This window comes from Anolis carolinensis, unplaced genomic scaffold, assembly GCF_035594765.1.
Source record: "Anolis carolinensis isolate JA03-04 unplaced genomic scaffold, rAnoCar3.1.pri scaffold_7, whole genome shotgun sequence".
NCBI classification, from domain to species: Eukaryota; Metazoa; Chordata; class Lepidosauria; order Squamata; family Dactyloidae; genus Anolis; species Anolis carolinensis.
The window spans coordinates 16,704,033-16,725,042 of record NW_026943818.1 but is presented as its reverse complement, the minus strand read 5'-3'; the positions used below and the strand labels follow the sequence as shown (position 1 = coordinate 16,725,042).

At 43.6% G+C, this 21,010-nt stretch overlaps 1 protein-coding gene across 1 annotated transcript; it reads right to left on the bottom strand.

Moving 5' to 3' along the window:
- Positions 1-4,620: 4,620 nt before the first annotated feature.
- On the bottom strand, positions 4,621-17,270 carry slc13a2 (solute carrier family 13 member 2). Its single transcript, XM_008120446.3, has 12 exons — positions 17,130-17,270; positions 13,348-13,476; positions 13,126-13,262; positions 11,982-12,178; positions 9,927-10,113; positions 9,719-9,841; positions 9,425-9,646; positions 8,311-8,405; positions 8,106-8,218; positions 6,271-6,432; positions 6,052-6,189; positions 4,621-5,049 (listed from the first exon to the last, which is right to left on the bottom strand). Exons 1-12 carry the CDS (start codon positions 17,220-17,222, stop codon positions 4,918-4,920), a joined length of 1,728 nt encoding a protein of 575 aa, XP_008118653.2. The 5' UTR covers positions 17,223-17,270; the 3' UTR covers positions 4,621-4,917.
- Between the last annotated feature and the right edge of the window lie 3,740 nt (positions 17,271-21,010).

Below are 21,010 nucleotides of genomic sequence, written 5' to 3'. Positions count from 1 at the left end.
GGGAAAAGGTGAGCGAGCCGGAGGAGGACGGAATGGGATTCCTTCCATGTTTAGAGCCATTTGGATCCTAGACATCTTCCAAGAAGGATGGGAGTTGGAGTGGGAACAAAGCAGGGGTCCGATGAGCAAGCGTGAGGTTATCCATTCTGCATCAAACGGGGATGAAGGGAGTTGCAATACCCACATCTAGAATCAGAGAATAATAGTTGGAAGGGACCCCATGGGTCATCTAGTCCAACCCCCTGCCAAGCAGGAAAAGCACAATCAGAGCATCCCTGACAGATGACTGTCCAGCTTTTGCAAAATAATAATAATAATAATAATAGAACTATAGAATCCTAAGACTTGAAGGGACCCTATGGGTCAACTAGTCCAACCCCCTGCCAAGCATGAAAAGCACAATCAGAGCATCCCTGACAGATGACTGTCCAGTTTTTGCAAAATAATAATAATAATAATAATAATAATAATAATAATAATAATAATAGAAATATAATTGGAAGTGACTCCATGGGTCATCTAGTCCAACCCCCTGCCATGAAGGAAAAGCACAATCAAAGTATCCCTGACAGATGACTGTTCGGCTTTTGCAAAATAATAATAATAATAATAATAATAATAATAATAATAATAATAATAATAATTTTTATTATTTTGTGATACAAAATCCAGCATATCTATCATGTTTGCTGTGAAGGAGGGAGAAAAGAAGGAGGGAAGGAGAAAGAGGAAGGGAAGGAGGAAGGAAAGAGAAGGAAGGAAAGACAAAAGGGAAGCAAGGAAGGAAGGAGGGAGCAAAGAGAGAAGGAAGGAAAGATGAAAGGGTGGAAGGGATGGAAGGACGAAAGGATGGAAAGGGAAGGGAAGTGGGCTACGTTTGGAGTCCTGGGTTCGAATGCTAGGCCCGTGGGTTGCCTGCCTGGCCAGGGTGCCACAATGTGCAACTTTCTCAGCGAAAGGCCTGATTTTACGTCTGGGCGAATGATGGTGATTCAGGGCCTGCCGGGCGGGCGGGTGGTGCCAGGCGGGGAGGCTCTGCCCTTTCCCGCCCCACAACAAAGGCCTGCTCCCCGGGGCCGTTCCCATGGCCGGGGCTCAGGGGGATGCTGGGGCCTGCAGTGCCCAGGGCCCCCTTCCCGGCCCAGGGGCTGCTTTGGGGGGAGGCAGGCGCAGAGGCAGCAGGTGTGGGAGAGATTTATGGCTGCCGTGCTTCACGCGGCAGGAATGCCCTCTTGTTGGGAAGTGGCTCCGGGGGACACACGGGAAAGCCCTCCCAAATTCCCGGCAAGTCCCATCAGGAGCAGGTATTCTTTGCCTGTGTGCGTGTGCGTGTTTCGGCTAGGAAGGAAACCTTTAGGTAGAGATATATTTAACCTCATTGTCCATATTGGGCCTAGACTCCAGCTCCCATCATCCCTAGCAAGGACCAGGCCAAGGCAGTGTATCAGAGCTGAAAGAGACTGCTGGACTCTAGCTCCCATCATCCCTAGCAGGGACTAGGCCAAGGCATAATTATTAGGACAACGGCAATATTTTCCAAATGGGATCACCTTGGTCTTTTTCGCCGCAGCATCACTTCACAGGCTCGTTTTCAGCTCAATTTTTGCACAGTTTGAAAGGAAATATTGATATATGTGTGTGTATTCATAGCGTGATTATAATTTGACAGCTATATTTTCAAAAATGGGATCGCCTTGGTCTTTTTCACTGCAGCATCACTTCACAGGCTCGTTTTCAGCTCAATTTTTGCACAGTTTGAAAGGAAATATTGATATATGTGTGTGTATTCATAGCGTGATTATAATTTGACAGCGATATTTTCAAAAATGGGATCGCCTTGGTCTTTTTCACTGCAGCATCACTTCACAGGCTCGTTTTCAGCTCAATTTTTGCACAGTTTGAAGGGAAAGGTCAATACATGTGTGTCTGTGTGTATGTATATCTAGCGTTATGATGGCGATATTTTCAAAATGGGATCGCCTTGGTCTTTTCCGCCACAGCATCACTTAATGCATGTATTTACTGTATAGCGTGATTATTATTATGACAATATTTTCAAAATGGGATTGTCTTGGTCTTTTCCACCGCAGCATCACTTCATATATGTAAATAATATAGCATGATTATTATTATGATGGCAATATTTTCAAAATGGGATCACCTTGGTCTTTTCCACTGCAGCATCACTTCATGAGCTCCTTTGCAGCTTAATTTTTGCAGTTTGAACAGGAATGTCAATATGTGTGTGCGTCTATGTGTGTGTGTGTGTGTGTGTGTGTGTGTGTGTGTGTGTGTGTATATATATATATATATATTGTAGCTTGATTATTATTATGACAGCGATATTTTCAAAAATGGGATTGCCTTGGCCTTTTCTGCCGCAGCATCACTTCATGAGCTCGGTTTTCAGCTCAATTTTTGCACAATTTGAAGGGAAATGTCAATATATGTGTGTGTCTGTGTATGTATGTTTATATTGTGTGATAGTTGTTATGATGGCGATAGTTTCATAATGGGATCGCCTTGGTCTTTTCCGCCGCAGCATCACTTCACGAGCTTGTTTTCACCACAATTTTTGCACAGTTTGAAGGGAAATGTTGATATGTGTGTGTGCATGTATATATAGTGTGATTATTATTATTAGGACAGAGATATTTTCAAAATAGGATCGCCTTGGCCTTTTCCGCCGCAGCATCACTTCACGAGCTCGTCACCATTTTCAGCGCCATTTGAAGGGGAGTGTGTGTGTGTGTGTGTCTATATACCTGTAATGAAAGACTCCCGTTTCAAGGTGTGTGTTTTAATAGGGCCCCGCTCGGAGGGTACTCATTAGCGCCCATAAAGCGAGGGTTATTTTTGGGCACCTTGGCACGGGATCAGGGCACGCCGCCGGCCGGTTTATCCGCTCCGGCCTTGGCTCCTTCCCACTGTAAAAACGGTGTGAATCAGGCCTGTTAAGTCCTCTCTTTTTTGCCACCCAGAAGGACCGGTTTGGGAGTGAGTCACACTCTCTCGGCCTCAAAGCGTGCTTTCTTGGCTTCCAAGTTGGATGTTTGTCACTCTGGTCAATACTGGGAGCTGCTGGGAGACCAGGAAATAGGTTTTGTAACGGGACAGGAAGCTTAGGAGGAGAAGGCACCTGTTTCTTCCCTTTTGGGCACGTTCCCTCTGCCAGATTCCTACCCGTCCGACCTGCCGCGATTAGGATCAGGCCCCGAGGGCCGGGGATGATGGGGAGTGCTGTGTGCTTTCAGATCCCACCCGCAAGCAAAGGCAGGGCCCCGGACGGTTTTTGGCACGAAAAGGGGTTTGTTGGCAAAGAGACGGAGCTATCCCGACATGCCAAGCAGCTTTCTTTTGCTGGCATGGGGATGATGGGAACCATTGTCCTCAATGGCCGCTTTCAATAGCTGATGCTGGGATCTACAATCCAAAATTAACTTTCTATTGTTGGCCTGACTTGTGGAATAAAAGCATCTTTCCTTAGCTGGCATGGGTTTTATAGGACTTGTATAGGACTTGTAGCCCCAAATGAGTACATTTTAGATGTCAGACTCCATTTGTACACTTTTGGCATTGAACTCAGTGGGTGCATGTAATGCATTGAGTGCATTTAATACATTCAACTCAATGGGTGCACTGGACTCAGTGAGTACGTTTTCGGCATTGGGCTCCATTAGTGCACTTTTGACATTGAACTCAATGGAAACATTGAACTCAACGAGTACATTTTAGGCATTAGACACTATTTGTATGCTTTTAACATTGAACTCAATGGGTGCACTGGACGCAATGAGTACGTTTTAGGCATTGGGCTCCATTAGTGCACTTTTGACATTGAACTCAATGGAAACATTGAACTCAATGAGTACATTTTAGGCATTAGACGCTATTTGTATGTTTTTGACATTGAACTCAATGGGTACACTGGATTCAATGAGTACATTTTAGGCGTTGGACACCATTAGTACACTTTTGACACTGAACTCAATGGGTGCATTGAACTCAATGAGTACATGTTAGGCGTTGGACTCCATTAGTATACTTTTGGCATTGAATTCAGTGGTGTATTGAACAAAAAGAGTACATTTTAGGCATTGGATTCTTAGTAAACTTTTGGCATTGAACTCAGTGGGTGCATTGAACTCAAAGAATACCTTTTAGGCGTTGGACTCTATTAATACACTTTTGACATTGAACTCAATGGGTACACTGAATTCAATGAGTACATTTTAGGCACTGGACTCCATTAGTATCCTTTTGGCATTGAACTCAATGGGTGCATTGAACTCAGTGAGTACATTTTAGGCATTGGAGTCCTTTAAAACACATTTGACATTGAGCTCAATGGGTGCATTGAACTCAATGAGTGCCCTTTAGGTGTTGGACTCAGTACACTTTTGACACTGAACTCAATGGGTGCATTGAACAAAAAGAGTACATTTTAGGTGTTGGACTCTATTAGCACCCGTTTGGCATTGGACTCAATGGTTGCATTTAATGCATTGAGCTCTATGAGCAGCACATTTAATACATTCATAGGGACTCTGGGCATAATCGGTAGAATACAAGCAACTTGCAAGGCTCAAGATCACAATCTGGAAGAAGTATCAGCCCCCGTCTTGGTCCAAAATGATCTTTATTATACAAAATATGGTTCTTTTCCCCCTTACATGATCCTCCCCAGACCCCTAAGGAAACTCCAGGAATATGCCAACGTGGCCAAACCACCCAATAAACAGGAAGATGGGCTCTGTAGTTTGCCCGAAGTCTAGACGGCACAGCAGCCGACCTGGAAGCCGTTTGCGCTCTGCACATGTGTCCGGACATCTCATCCGTGGCCGCTACAAGGCAGGATTTGAACTCAGATCCCCCCAAAAGCGGGGTCCCAGCCATCCCAGTCCGTGACCAGAGAAGTCAGCACTGACCGCTGGTCCCATTGGCCCAGGAAGGGAAGCGGTGGAGGTCAAACATCGGGAAGCCCCAGGTGTTGATGGCAAAGGTGACCGTCAGGATGCCGAAGAGGTTGAGCATGCAGCCGGCCTTGACCTGGGAGAGAGCGAGAGAGTGAGGGCCCTGTCCATGCCAGGGGATGCTGGGAGTTGTAGTTGCCTGAGGCCCAACCACTCTCGGGCCTCCATGTGTGCACATTTTGCGCACTGAACTACCAGCAACTGGGGCCTTTGGGGCCTTGAACCCAACTGGTGCGCTGGACTCAGTTGGCACACTCGATCTGGGCATCTTGTGCATCGGACTCAATGGGATTGAGCTCAATGAGTACATTTCAGGCATTGGATTTCATTAGTACATTGAACTCAATCGGTGCATTTAATCCATCGAACTCAATGAGCGCATTTAAGACATTGAACTCAAGGCGTTCATTGAATCCCATTACTAAACTTTAGGCTCTGGACTCAATTGGTGCATTGAACTCAATGGGTGCACTAAATTCAATCAGTACGTTTTAGGCCGTGGACTCTACAGATAACATTCAATGCCTTGAACTCAATGAGTGCATTGAATCCCATTACTAAACTTTGGGCACTGGACTCAATGGGTGCATTGAACTCAATGGGTGCACTGAACTCAATGGCTGCTCCAAACTCAATCAGTATGTTTTAGACCTTGGACTCAACAGATAACACTCAATGCCTTGAATTCAATGGGTGCATTGAATCCAGTTACTAAACTTTAGGCACTGGACTCAATGGGTGCATTAAACTCAATGGGTGCACCAAACTCAATTAGTAAGTTTTAGGCCTTGGACTCAACAGATAACATTCAATGCCTTGAACTCAATGAGTGCATTGAACCCGATTACTAAACTTTAGGCACTGGACTCAATGGGTGCATTAAACTCAATGGGTGCACCAAACTCAATCAGTAAGTTTTAGGCCTTGGACTCAACAGATAACATTCAATGCCGTGAACTCAATGAGTGCATTGAACCTGATTACTAAACTTTAGGCATTGGACTCAATGGGTGCCTTGAAGTCGGGGGACAGTGGAATGAAAGTGCTGTAACTGCGCCGTGCGGAATGGCCTGCTCACCATGTCGATGACGCGGAGCTGTCCGTAGGCGAAGACCATGGCGTTGGGGGCGGTGGCCACGGGGAGCATGAAGGCCAAGGAGGCGGCCAGGGTGCAAGGCAGCATCACGTAGAGCGGGTTGAGGCAGATGGCCTGCGCCTGGAAGACAGCAAAGAGAGGGCCAGGGTCGGCAACACGGCACCCGGTGGGTGTCAGTGGGGTCCCCGGGGCGTCTCTCACCATGGAGGCCATGATGGGGAGGAAGAGGGTGGTGGTGGCCACGTTGCTGGTGCACTCGGTGAAGACCGCGATCAGGAGGCACATCAGGAAGACGATGGCCGGGTGCGGGATGCTCTGCAGGGGGCTCAGTTGGCTCGCCAGCCAGTTCGAGAAGCCAGACTCCTGCCAGAGACAAGAACACAGGCTGTCCCCCAGTTGCAAGCACCTGACTCATAGTTAAGAACACAGCAAGGGAGGGAAACCCACCCCACAGGGATGTTAACGCTTCCCTCTACTATCCAAACATGTTTGTGTGTGTGTATATACATACATATACACACACAGACACAGACACACATACAGAATATTCCCATTCAGTGTCACTGGTTTGCCCTCTCGTGGGCGAGAAAGGTGGCACATGCGCTGTGTTACATCGCTGTTGTTGTTGTTATTTATCTGAGGATGATGGGATCTATCATCGCATCTTGTTCTAGTTCAACAATCCAACATGCGCCATACAATAGAATACATCATAAGAATGCAATCGCTCTCGATACGATATATCATAGGCATGCTCTGTATCTATCTATCTATATCTATCTATCTATCTATCTATCTATCTATCTATCTATCTATCTATCTATACACACACACAATATATCATAGGAAGGCAATCTATATAATATTTGTCATAAGGATGCGGTATATATACTATATATCATAGGAATGCAATCTATAATATTTATAATAATACAGTATATATGCTATAAATCATAGGAATGCAGTCTATATAATATTTGTCATAAGAATGCAGTCTATACTATATATCATAGGAATGCAATCTATATAATATTTAGCATAAGAATGCAGTATATATACTATATATCATAGGAATGCAATCTCTATATTATTTGTCATAAGAATGCAGTCTATACTATATATCAGGAATGCAATCTATATAATATTTAGCATAAGAATGCAGTATATATACTATATATCATGGGAATACAATCTATAATATTTATAATAATACAATATATATACTATATATCATAGAAATGCAATCTAAAATTTAGCATAAGCATACGGTATATATATTATATATCATAGGAATGCAATCTATATCGTATTTGTCATAAGGGTGCAGCATATATACTATATACTAGCTGTGCCCGGCCACGCGTTGCTGTGGCAAAGTGGTGGTGGTATTGGTTAAAAATTGTTGTGTAATTTTTATTTGACGTTATTTGTATTTTTTAATTAATTTTATTGTAAGTTATCTTTTTATTTATTATATTTTATTATTTTCTTGTATTATTTTTAGTTATTTTCTGTTATTATAGTATTTTATTGTATTAATCTTTTAGTGTTTTTAATTATTTTTTAGTGTTTTTTATTATTTTTTATTGGGTTGCTAGGAGACCAAGTTGGAGGAGCTTAGCCTTCTAACTGGCAGCAATTGGATAAAAGCAATTATTCCTTTCCCTCTAATTAGGACTTTATTTTTCTTTTCTTTTTGTTGTATCAACCTAGAGGCGTGGATGATGGGTTGTGTTGTCAAATTTCGAGGTTGGGGGGCCTGTAGTTTTGTTGTTTTGTCGGTCGCCGTGATGCCATCACTCTTTTATATATATAGATCATAGGAATGCAATCTATAATATTTAGCATAAGAATGCAGTATATATATAATATATCATAGGAATGCAATCTATAATATTTATAAGAATAAAGTATATTATATACTATATATCATAGGAATGCAATATATATCATATTTGTTATAAGGATGCAGTGTCTGTGTGTCTGGAGATATAGATATATATAGATATAGATATGCCCATAAGCAAGGCACTGACCTCGCAGCCTTTGGCCAAGGCAAAGCCTCCTCCCAGAAGGATGACGATGTTCCAGGGCATGTTCTTGTGGACAGTTGGCCAGTCCAAAAGGGGCGGAATGGCCCTTGGTTGCCCTGAAATCCCCAAAGACCCTTTTGTGAGAGGAGGACAAGGACCCCGGCCCCACCGTCCCTTTGCCGGCCTTGCCTCTCCTCCTCCTCCTCACCTTCCCTTCTGGAGACGCCACAACGAGGGAGCTCGGAAGGGATCACGAACATCAGCAGGGCAATGAAGATGACCACCGTGGCGTCCGTCACGTAACTGGAGAATCAAAGAAGAGATGGAGATGTAAATATCTGGAACGACATCACATGGAAGATCTGAAGGCCAAGGGTTGGATGAGATCCTAGCTGGTCTGTAAACCAATGGCTGGGGATGCTGGGAATTGAAGTCCGGTCACACTCAGAAGTGATAACCCTGAATCACTCAGCATTGACTTGAAGGCCTCCAAAGAGACCTCTATGTTGCTGTGTTTTGGACTTTCCTCTTCCAGAATCTAATCAAGGATGGAATTACACCTCCTAGTATCGCTCTTTCTGGCTGGAAACCAATGACGGGTGCTGGGATTCGGAGTCCGGTCACACTCAGAAGAGATAAACCTAAATCACTCAGCATTGACTTGAAGGCCTCCAAAGAGACCTCTATGTTGCTGTGTTTTGGACTTTCCTCTTCCAGAATCTAATCAAGGATGGAATTACACCTCCTAGTATCGCTCTTTCTGGCTGGAAACCAATGACGGGTGCTGGGATTCGGAGTCCGGTCACACTCAGAAGAGATAAACCTAAATCACTCAGCATTGACTTGAAGGCCTCCAAAGAGACCTCTATGTTGCAATGTTTTAGACTTCCTCTCCCAATATCCCTCTCACTAGCCTAGAAACCAATGGTTGGGGATGCTGGGAATCAGAGTCCAGTCATACTCGGAAGAGATAACCCTGAATCACCCAGCATTGACTTGAGGGACCTCAAGGTGACCTCAATGTAATGTTTTGGACTTCATCTCCCAGAATCTAGTCAACTGAGTCTACTCCAAGGATGGAACTATACCTCCCAGAATCCCCTAGGTTGGTTGGAGGGCAATGGCTGGGGATGCTGAGCGTTGGAGTCCAGGAATACCTGGAAGTGGAAACCTTAAATAACATTGACTTGAAGGACCTCTAAGAGACCTCATTAACATTGGCTTGAAGGACTCCATGAAGTCTTTGGGTTGAGTCTTCCTCAACCCAAACTAGACTAGATGACCTCCAGTGACCCATCCGCTCAATCGGACCCCTTTCTGACCTTTTTCCGTCTTTGTTGAAAAGGGCTCCGGCCCAACCAGGCATGAAACCAGGCTCCCTGGTAAACCAGAGGAGGACCAGGACCACGAAGAGGCCCAGAACGATGCTTTCGGAGAACCTCATGGGCCCCAAAGCGTCGTACTCCTTCCGGATGACCCCGTAGGCTGCTTTCGAGCGGCACCGCTCCGATTCGCTGGCCCTCCAGCCGAAACTCTTCCTGAAACTACCAGAGAGGAGGATCAGAAGAGCGCCAGCAACGAACAAGCAACGCCCATCGTCCACTTTCTAGACCTACCCAAAGCCCAGGAACAACCCCGTCAGCCATATCCAGGAGAGGACCAGGAGGATGACCATGGTGGGGAAGGCAAAGCCGAACCAGGAGGCAAAGTTGACCACGTTGCCGTTGTTTGGAAAGAGCCTGGGCGGAAAAAGGAGGCTGATGGGATCTGCCATCCAAAGGGATGAGCCCCAGGGCAACTGGGATGGGGAGGGCGGCTACTCACTCGTCCACCTGCCCTTTCAGCACCAAATTGGGGGTGGTCCCGGTCAAGGTGGCCAGGCCCCCGATGCTGGCCGAGTAGCAGATCGCCAGGTTAATCCCTTTGCAGGTCTTGCGGTGCTTCTCCTCCAGCTTCCGATAGTCCGTTTCGGGCAGTCTGCCCTTCTCCACGGTCACAATGTGTCCATTTGCTGTGGATGGAAAGGCAAGAAGATGTAGCCTTAAAGACGGGCAGCAAAAGTCTTGTGCTTGGGTGACAACTCCCACCATCCCCTGGAGACTGTTTTTACTTTCACTTTGTCTTCCCTGCTAAGGAAAAGCCCGACACCTAGTGGCTGGAGGTGGTATTAACATCTATCGTCCTCTCTTGGCATTTTCTACCTCAATGATGGGCAACCTTTTGCGCTTGGTGTGTCAAAATTCACCAAAAAACCTAGCATGACTTGGGTGGTGTGTCACTTTGAGAAAAAAAAACACCACAATTTCGCAATATGTATAGTTTAAATAACAAAAATATATAATTGTAATATATAACTGCATTTAATAAATCATAACTATTTACTACCATTATTTCCATGTACAATAATAATAATAATAAAAACTTTATTTATATACCGCCCTATCTCCCGGATGGGACTCAGGGCGGTTTAGAGTCATAAAAGCAACACAAACATTACATAACAACATAATACGCATAATAATAATAACAAAAACAAAAACAACAACAACTTATTGTGTCCCTGCTTTTGTTGACTTCACTACCTTGGCCTTGCCTGGGTTATTTGAAAAAGTAAAATTTATAAGAGTACAAAATGCATAATAACAGTAATAATAATAATAATAATAATAATAATAATAATAACAATAATAAAATTTATTTATTCAATCTATAGTACCTCTTGCAGTTTCCATGCCGATTTTTCTCTATTCTAGTTTCAATGTAGTCACAAATAATGAATAATATAATAATAATATAATAGTAATAATATGATAATATACTACAATAATATAATAATAATAGAATGAATATGTGTGTGTGTTTATATATATATACACACACACACACAATATAATTTACAATAATATATAATAATTATAACATATTGTATATACATATAATATTCATAATATTATATTGTAATACGATATAATATGAATAATACAACATAATAATATTAATTATATATTATATTTTACATGTAATACAGTAGAGTCTCACTTATCCAACACTCACTTATCCAATATTCTGGATTATCCAACGCATTTTTGTAGTCAATGTTTTCAATATATCATGATATTTTGGTGCGAAATTCGTAAATACAGTAATTACTATGTAGCATTACTGCGTATTGAACGACTTTTTCTGTCAGATTTGTTGTATAACATGATGTTTTGGTGCTTAATTTGTAAAATCATAACCTAATTTGGTGTTTAATAGGCTTTTCCTTAATCTCTCCTTATTATCCAACATATTCGCTTATCCAACGTTCTGCCGGCCCGTTTATGTTGGATAAATGAGACTCTACTGTATATATATATATATATACACACACAATATAATTTACAATAATATATAATAATTATAACATATTGTATATACATATAATATTCATAATATTATATTGTAATACGATATAATACTAATAATACAATATAATAATATTAATTATATATTATATTTTACATGTAATATTACTAATAATATTACAATATATTGATACAGTACAATATAGTAATTTATTACCAGCATTGTACTATGCTAATATAATATTGTATGTAAATTTAATTTGTAAGCCGCTCTGAGTCCCCTTTGGGGTGAGAAGGGCGGCATATAAATCTAGCAAATTATATATATATATATATACACACACACACACACACACACACACACACACAATTCCTATGGAGTAAACAACAAAACCACTTGACGAAATCACACCAAATTTGGCCACAAAAGACATAGTCATCCAATCAATCTGCATGCGGCAGCGTGTCAGCAAAAATGGCCAGGCGTGTCAGTGCTGACACGCGTGTCATAGGTTGGCCATCACTGTTCTACCTTGTTCCTGCAGTTCAAAGGCCGGATTGATGTTGCTGTTTGCCTTCTCCGTTGTCTCGGGTTCGGTCGTCTCTTGCTCCGTCTTGTGGAGCTGGTTCAACACGGCCTGGGCAATGGGCATCATCATGGCGGTGGTGGCGGTGTTGCTGATCCACATGGAGAGGAAGGCCGTGACGACCATAAAGCCCATCAGGAGCCTGTCCAGGGGAAAGAGAACCACGTTTGGAGGGCTCATCTCCACCCATTGGACCACCTTGCTTCGTCTAAAATCGAACTCTTCCCAGTTGAATTTAAGGAGCTACTGCTTTGTCTGCCTTGCTTAGGGAAGCCTGACACCTAGTGCCTGGAAATGGTATCACACAGACTTGGAAGCTGCAAGTCCATTCAATGCTAATCAAGATGGTCAATTGCAACATTCACAGACAAGAGTTCTTTCTCCCACCCTGGGCATTCCATAGATACATAAACCCCACTGGCTAGTTTCCAACAGACCTCACAACCTCTGAGGATGCCTGCCATAGATATGCAGCTTTCAACAACACGGTATTGCACACTTATTTATACTTTCACTTTGTCTCCTTTCTGTAGTGAATCCTTTCTATAGGGAAGACTGATGACTGGATTTATAGTCAGGGGGAAACCTTTACCTTTTATAGGGAAGACTGACACTTAGTGGCTCGAGATGGTATTACAGGCCATTTATATTTTCATTTTCTCTCTTTTCTATAGGGAAGACTGACACTTAGTGGCTCGAGATGGTATTACAGACCATTTATATTTTCATTTTCTCTCTTTCCTATAGGGAAGACTGACACTTAGTGGCTCGAGGTGGTATGTCAGGCCATTTATTTATCTCTTTTTTATAGGGAAGACTGACACTTAGTGGCTCGAGGTGGTATTACAGGTCATTTTATTGCAGGCTTATTTTTGACTTTCACTTTGTCTTCTTTGCTAATGGCTAGAAGCGGTGCTGCAATCTACGTTGACTTCTTTCTATAGGTTGTTTTGCAGCTTATTTATTTTCGGTTTCACTTTCTTGCTCAGGGAAGGCCTGACACCTAGTGGCCAGAGGTGGTATTACGGCTAATTGTACCTGATCATCCTAAACATTGGAAATGTCCCTGATATTTCCGGTGCTACTCACAAGGCAGGCCTGACCCCCACGATCAAGAGGACCCGCAAAGCGATGCGTTTGTGGAGGTTGCAGTGCTCCACCGCGACCGCCACCAACAGGCCGCCAAGGAAGAGCATGTTGGTGTCCTTCAGGTACTCCTTGCACACCTGGTGGAAGTGGAGAATCTTGGTTGAACCAGGAAAGACAGCCCGTGGACGGTGAACTATAATTCCCTTCCCGTACCCTCCTTACCGAAGTGGAGTCCATGATGCCCATCATTGGGAAGAGCAGGACCGGCAGCAGAGCCGTGACGGCCAACGGCAAAGCCTCGGTGCACCATAAGAGAGCCATGAGGATGATAGTGTAACCGCATCCTGCTTCCTGGGAGGAAGAAAGAGAAAAAGAGACCCACTTTTTGGATTTCCTGATTGGCTGCAGCCATGCTGGGTCCCTAACTGGCATTCTTTTGTTGGAAATAGCAACCTTCTTCAAACCTCCTCTAGTATATAATTCACTTTGCTTACTGTTTTGTATATATGTGTATTGGTATAGTTTTCCTTAACTCTTTGTTGTGACCAGATCTGGGACTTTTCAGGACTCAGACTCCAATTTTATAAACAGTATGCTTTCAGACACCAGTAAAAACAAACTCCATTGGACTTTCAGACTAGACAGAGACTCTATTAGACTCAGAACAGAGAGATGCCAAGTATGATTTCTTCCTCTCAGTAGTAAGCCCTGAAAAATATTCTGTATTTATTTATCCAATCAAAGCTGCATCCTTTGTGTTATCATGTTGGAAATAGCAAAGTTCTTCAAGCCTCCACTAGTTATTTGTTATGGATATAATTCAGATTGCTTACTGTGTTGTATATGTGTGTATTGTATACAGTTTTCCTTAACTTTATGTTGTGGGATGGGCTGCAAACCATATGATCAGAACTGGGACTATATAGGACTCAGACTCTATTTTAGAAACAGTATGATTTAGATTTCAGTAGAAACCGTATGTTTAAAGACTTTAATAAAAATAGTATGCTATGGTATGCAGGGACAGAATGCTATACAAAAGCCATTAGATTTTTAGGGTAGAAACAGAACAGAGAGACACTTAGACTATGGACTGTTAAGATTATAAGAAAGATGCCCTGTGTTACCTGCATAGAGAAATGACTCCAAATCCTATCTGGAGCTGGATTGATAAGCAAAGTACCTGTATGCTGAATACATGAAGTTTGTGAGTAAACCAACTATGTTACTTTTAAAGCAATCTACTTAATTTTGTCTCTTGAGAGCATATTTTAAGGGAGAGATGTTTTTGGGTAACTGAAAGAACACTTCTGAAGCTCTGCTATATATGTGTGTGTGTTTGTGTGCATTGGCATAGCTTTGTCCCTAACCGTTCAAAGAGATATCTAGGTATGTCAGTCTAACAACTGAGAAACCTAATTGCCTTGCATGAATACTAGTGGATATTTACCACTAAGGAGAAGAGTTTTTGACTCTTCTCAGGGGGATTCCTTGTTTTCCCAAATGGTAATGAATGCTTTATTCTGATTTGTTTTGGGCATCACCCCATGTTAGCCGCCCCGAGTCCCTTTGGGGAGATGGTGGCAGGATAGAAAAATAAAGTATTATTATTATTATTTCCCAAAAGATTATGGAGATTTCAATTTCCCAAAACGTTCTGATTTAAAAGGTCATGCCTTTCCAAGTGTTTATGCCTTTCATAAGGCTATGATAATCCCAAAACATATTGCCCTACTAGGTAGTGCTTATACTGGATATATGGGTTTCAAGACTGGCCAAATGGGCGATTCTTATACCAGTGTATTGGCTTCCCGATGAGCTCTGCCCCTGTTGCCCTTTCAGGGTTGACGGGGGCAAAAGAAGTCCCGGAAAGCAATCAAACGGCACAAATGAACCCTTGGGAATCATTTCCAGCACCAGGGATGCAAATCCCACATTAGTCACGATCCCAGTGCAGAAGCCAATCCCATCCTTAAAGTGTAACTATTGCCACCTTTGAGGCCAAGGTGCTGGGATTAATGATTGACAGGCGCCTGTCACAGGCCGCTGTCAATTGTTGGGCTTCTTGGAAAGAATCCGACGCAAAGACGGGGTGCTACGACTTGGTGCAAGCAACAGATTTGGGTTCTAGTTCCCATTATTTAGGAATGAGCTTGGACCCGTCACTCTTCTCAGTCTGTCTGACTCTTGTGTTGGTGCAGAGAAAGAGGAGAAAGGAAACGAAGCCCAAGCGTGGCTTCAGTAAAGGGACCCCCAGAGGTCATCTAGTCCAGCCTGCTGCAACGAGCAGAATGAGTTTGCCCAGGTTGGAAGCGGCAAGGGTTGAGAGGGGATGCTGGGTGTTGAGATTCATTATCCCGGCGGGTTTCGACGGCGCTCACTGGCGGTGATACGTCGTGCCGCTCTGGCTCGGGCCCAAGGAGGAAGCGCCGCATCCCAAGCCAGGACAGAAGCCGGCTGCCATTTGGCTTTATAGCACCGAACGGGTTCGGTTAAGAAATCCTCTCCTTGGCTGACGCATCCCTAAGGATGATTTTGTTTTTATAGCAAAGGGAGATGGATGGACGCGGTACGTCATGTCTCTATCGCTTGTATTTTGTCATGGCATGAAGCAACACAAAGACTCAGTGCCAGCGTTTGGCAAGGCTCTCCTCTGCTGCGGCCCAAAAAATCCCATAAGGAATTGTTTGTGCCATCCATGAGAACCGTTTGGTTAAGGCGCAACCCCGCTGCACTCCATACGTAGAGGATTGCCTACGCAGCGGGTTAAACCGATGAGTCGCTAACCGAAAGATCAGTGGTTCAAATCCAGGCAGCAGGGTGAGCTCCCGCTGTTAGCCCCAGCTTCTGCCAACCTAGCAGTTCAAAAGCATGCAAATGTGAGTAGATGAATAGGTACTGCTCTGGCGGGAAGGTAACGGCGCTCCATGCAGTCCATGACCTCGGAGGTGTCTAGGGACAACGCCAGCTCTTTGGCTTAGAAATGGAGGTGAGCACCAAGCCTGACTGATTTCCTTAGTTTGGGATCGCCCTGTTTGTCTATTCTATTTTTATAGCATTTTTACTCCTTAGCCGTGCATAGTCTTTAGGTGTATGCCTCCTCCAGTACCTTAATGGGACAATAGTCCCTGGTACCTTGCGTGCTCATTTTCCAATACTTTTGCAGGTTTGTGATCCCACCAGTTCTTTACTGCTGGGAGGTGGTACTTGAGACATAAGTTCCAATGAATCATTTGGGCCAGATAATTGTGCCTCTGTTTGTAGTCTGTCTGTGCAATTTTCTTACAGCAGATGAGGATATGATCCATGGTTTTGTCAGCTTCCTTGCACAGTCTGCATTTTGGGTCATCAGCTGATTTTTTGATCTTAACCCTGAATGGCCTTTGTCCTGATGTCTTGCTCCTGGGCTGCAAGGATCAGGCCTTCTGTCTCCTTCTTCAGGGTCCCATTCGTGAGCCAGAGCCAGGTCTTCTCCTTATCAGCTTTTCCTTCAATTTTGTCAAGGAACTTTCCATGCAATGTTTTGTTGTGCCAGCTGTCCGCTCTAGTTTGTAGTGCGGTTTTCTTGTACTGATTCTTTGTCTGCTGTGCTTTGAGGAGTTTCTGATTTTTGATGATGATGATGATGATGAGATTATTATTATTATAAGCCTGAGTTGGACAAGGCTAGACTTAACATCAGGGGGAAACCTTGACCTTTACCTTAGACGAATGCTTGGCCAAGGGGAACCAACCCAAAGAAACATTGACGAGAATTGCTAAAGATATCTTATCAAAGTGAATTATTTCAAAAAGTGTGGACAGGCCCCATAAAAGGGAATGGTTTGGCAATGATATATCCCAATGCCAATTCTTTGGCGACGGGATGTGTACCTTACTGCACCCATTGCACCCCACGGAAGTCCCCATGAAAGAGAATGGTGTCTCCAAAAGCTTCCAGCTGGCACTATTAGGGCCAGACCAGAGTCTTGGCAGGGCTTTGCGGGGCGTGGACTCGGACGTACCTTGTGCGGCAGGACCAAGGGCAGGGGCAGGAAGACCAGGGGGATCAGGAAGGCAAGCAGGTAGTTCCGGTTGGCCAGAAGGTCCCTCCACATGATGGAGAGCAGGCACCCGCCAAAGAGCCCGCCTCGGTGCCACAGCGGGGCTATATACCCAGGGGAGAAGCTCCCGGGGTGGACCTTGGCACCGGGGAGGTGCCAAGACAAAGGAGAAGGAGGAGGAGGAGGAAAGAGGCACCTGGGCATCGCTGGCACCCACTTCGGCCCATTGAGTCACGATCCGGTTCTCCTGGTCCAACAGGAGCTTTCTTTCTAAATAGATAAACACCACAGTTCTCAAAATAAAGATCTTGCCACATATCAGGTTCAGCGCAGGATTAGGGTTTGCAATGTATTGTAATGGATCGACCTATTGATCCATCCATCCATATCCATCTATATCTATATCTATATATCTGAGCCTCGGTGGCGAAGTGTGTTAAAGCGCTGAACTTGCAGACCGAAAGGTCCCAGGTTCAAATCCCGGGAGCGGAGAGAGCGCCCGCTGTTAGCTCCAGCTTCTGCCAACCTACCGTGTTTTCCCGAAAATAAGACAGTGGCTTATATTAATTTTTGCTCCCAAAGATGTGCTATTTTCAGGGGATGTCTTATTTTTCCATGAAAAAGAATGTACAGTAGTTGTCATCACAAACCAACATAACCAGACAAACTGTGAATCCTATCAAAAATTTCTTGTTATTACCATTATTTCCATGTACAGCTGGTATGTACATTTACCAATCCTGCATGCTCTGGTGTTCTGTTTGGCAGGTGCCGGGTATGCTTCCAAATAAAAACTTTGCTAGGTCTTACTTTTGGGGGAGGCCTTATATTTAGCAATTCAGCAAAACGTCTACTAGGTCCTATTTTTCGGGGATGTCTTATTTTCAGGGAAACAGGGTAGCAGTTTGAAAGCATGCCAATGTGAGTAGATCAATAGGTACCGCTCCGGCGGGAAGGTAATGGCACTTCATGCAGTCGTGCCAATGGCCACATGACCTTGGAGGTGTCTACGGACAATGCCGGCTCTTTGGCTTAGAAATGGAGATGAGCACCAACCCCCAGAGTCGGTCACGACTGGACTTAACATCAGAGGAAACCTTTACCTTTATCTATATGTCTACCTATCTATCAATCCATAGGCATAGGGTTTGCACCCCTGTCAGGAGCCTATTGTAATCTATATCTACAAGGGTTGAATGAAAAGTAATGCCTCCACCTTCGTCACTTGGGTTTGGAGGGGAATATTTTAATAAATCAAACGCAGAAATAATCCTAAGAATGTGCTCTTAAACGACCACGATTCACTTTTCCACACAATCACCAGACAATTGGATACATTTCTGCCAACGATGAACAAGTTTTCTGAAGCCGTCACGGAAAAAGTCGACACTCTGTTTCCGCAACCGGCGTCTCACAGTCCCCATCGCGCACAGATCTCCCGATAGCCAAGCCAAGCAATAATGTGACCCACACGTTCTTGTGAAATGCAGATGATGCTTGAAATTTCTCTCTGAGTGATACAACGATCGTCCCGAATCAATCTGTCAACCTTTTGCTTGTGAAACTTGGCGGTTGCTGTCACAGGACGTCCAACTCTTTGCTTGTCATGCAAGTCAGATGTTCCCACCTCAACATCTTGTAACTTACTCGCCCAACGACGCACAGGACTCGCATCAACACAATCCCCATAAACAATAAAGGGGTAAAAAATGAAGTAAATAAATAAATATTACCTAGCATCCCAAAACAAACAATGCTTTCTTCTAATAACTCAGGCACCGCCGGGTCCCCAAGCTAGTATAATAATAATAATAATAATAATAATAATAATAATAATAATAATAATATTGTTTACATATACATACTTAGTAATGATATCATAATAATACACACCATATATACACCTATCTCTCTATATCTCTCTATCATCTGTTCTGGCAGTTTAATCAGCTTTCCCCATGGTTTTTTTTTTAATGATATTGCCAATTGGGAAATGACATTCATAACCCAGGAACAAACATTGTGTTACATCGTGTTATCGGTCTTATGGTAAGATTATGGAGAACCAGCCACTTTTGCATAACAAGTCCATAAAGTCATTTAAAAGAGCAATAATTAATCTAGATTGGGGACCGGATTCGGATCCCTTTGACCCGTTTGGCAGGAGGAGGAAACCGGAACAGTCCTGAAGTCAGCAGGAAACTGGATCGGGATCAGGTCATTGATCCTTTGTCCTTTTGCATGGAGTTAATAAATCCGAATTATTGTTTCCTTGGGAAAATGTATTTACTCTATTTTATACTAACAACGAACCTGCAAGGTAGGATACTTTGGTGCCCAATGAAGTTACCAACATCCCCATATTCCCTATCTAATGGTTTGGTACTTAGTGAACTATAAATCCCTCTGCCAACTCTCTGCTATTTATCCCCATATTATTCTGTTTGATCTTCATAATGGCCCTGCAAGATGGGACATCCTGGTGCTGAATTCCATTGCTGGCCTCCCTGGTTTCTCTATTTAATCGTTCAGGACTTAGCGAACTATAAATCTCTATCAACTCTCTTCTGTTTATCTTTGCATTCTCATCCTACTTTCTCTTCATAACGACCTGGTCAGATAAGACATTACGATGCCAAATTAAATCCTGTTTTCCCATTGAATAGTTTGGTACTTGGCGAACTATAAATCCCCACCGACTCTCTTCTGTTTATCCTCATCTCACCATCTGGGCTTAGCCTTCACAATGACCCTGCAAAGTAGGGTATTATTTTACTGAATTAAATCCCCTATTGAATAGTTTGGTACTTAACGAACTATAAATCCCCACCAACTCTCTTCTGTTTATCCTCATCTCACCATCTGGGCTTAGTCTTCACAACGACCACGCAAAGTAGGGTATTATGATACCGAATTAACTCTGCTATTGAATAGTTTGGTACTTAACGAACTATACATCCAACTCTCTTCTGTTTATCCTCATCTCACTATCTTCCCAATGGCTCTGCAAAGGAGGACATTATGATGCCAAATTATGTTCCTGGTTTTCCTATTTGACTGTTCGGTACTTGGCGAACTATAAATCCCACCACCAGCTCTCTCTCTCTTTCTCTCCTGTGTATCCTAATGTATCTTCATAACAAGGCCCCAGGTTGAATAAAGTGCCCTCCCTTTGGCAGAAGCTCTCTAAGGATTCCTGCAGCGCCTTGGCAAACAAGGAAGGAAAGAGCGATGGGCCTTGGAGTGTTGGCTTTACCTTCAAGAGTCAAGGCAAGGCCTCATCAATCATTGCTCAAGCCTTGGGAAAACACATCTTGGTTTTTTTTTTAATATTGCAAGAGCTGGGTTGGGAGACAAAGAGCAGCAAGCAGGAGATAAAAAACATTTCCAGGGAAGGATGGTGGGAAAGGGGACCCAGAGGTCATCTAGTCCTGCTAGGCTGGTCGGGGATGCTGGGAGTGGCAGTCCCCCATCCAGCATAAACTCTCCCCACTGGAGAGTCCCCCAAGACAACATAGAATGGGCCCGAGAGTGCAAAGGGAGTGGCCTTTGGGGGACTGCGAGGCCCATCATCCCTTATCTGGCATGGGTTGCCACTCCCATCATCCCCCAAAGGAACACAACACAACTGGCTGTTCAAAAGTATGCATTGAAGTAAAAGAAATACATTCTGGATAGGAAAGTTCTTGGGGCTAACTCACTTTCTCAATCTCCTATTCTAAGGAAGGCTAACGGTAAAGATATCAATAATGTGCCTGCAGCTAATGCATGGGGTATAAAAAATAAAGTTATTATTGTTATTATTATTATTATTATAACTTGTTGACGGAAGGTCGGTGGTT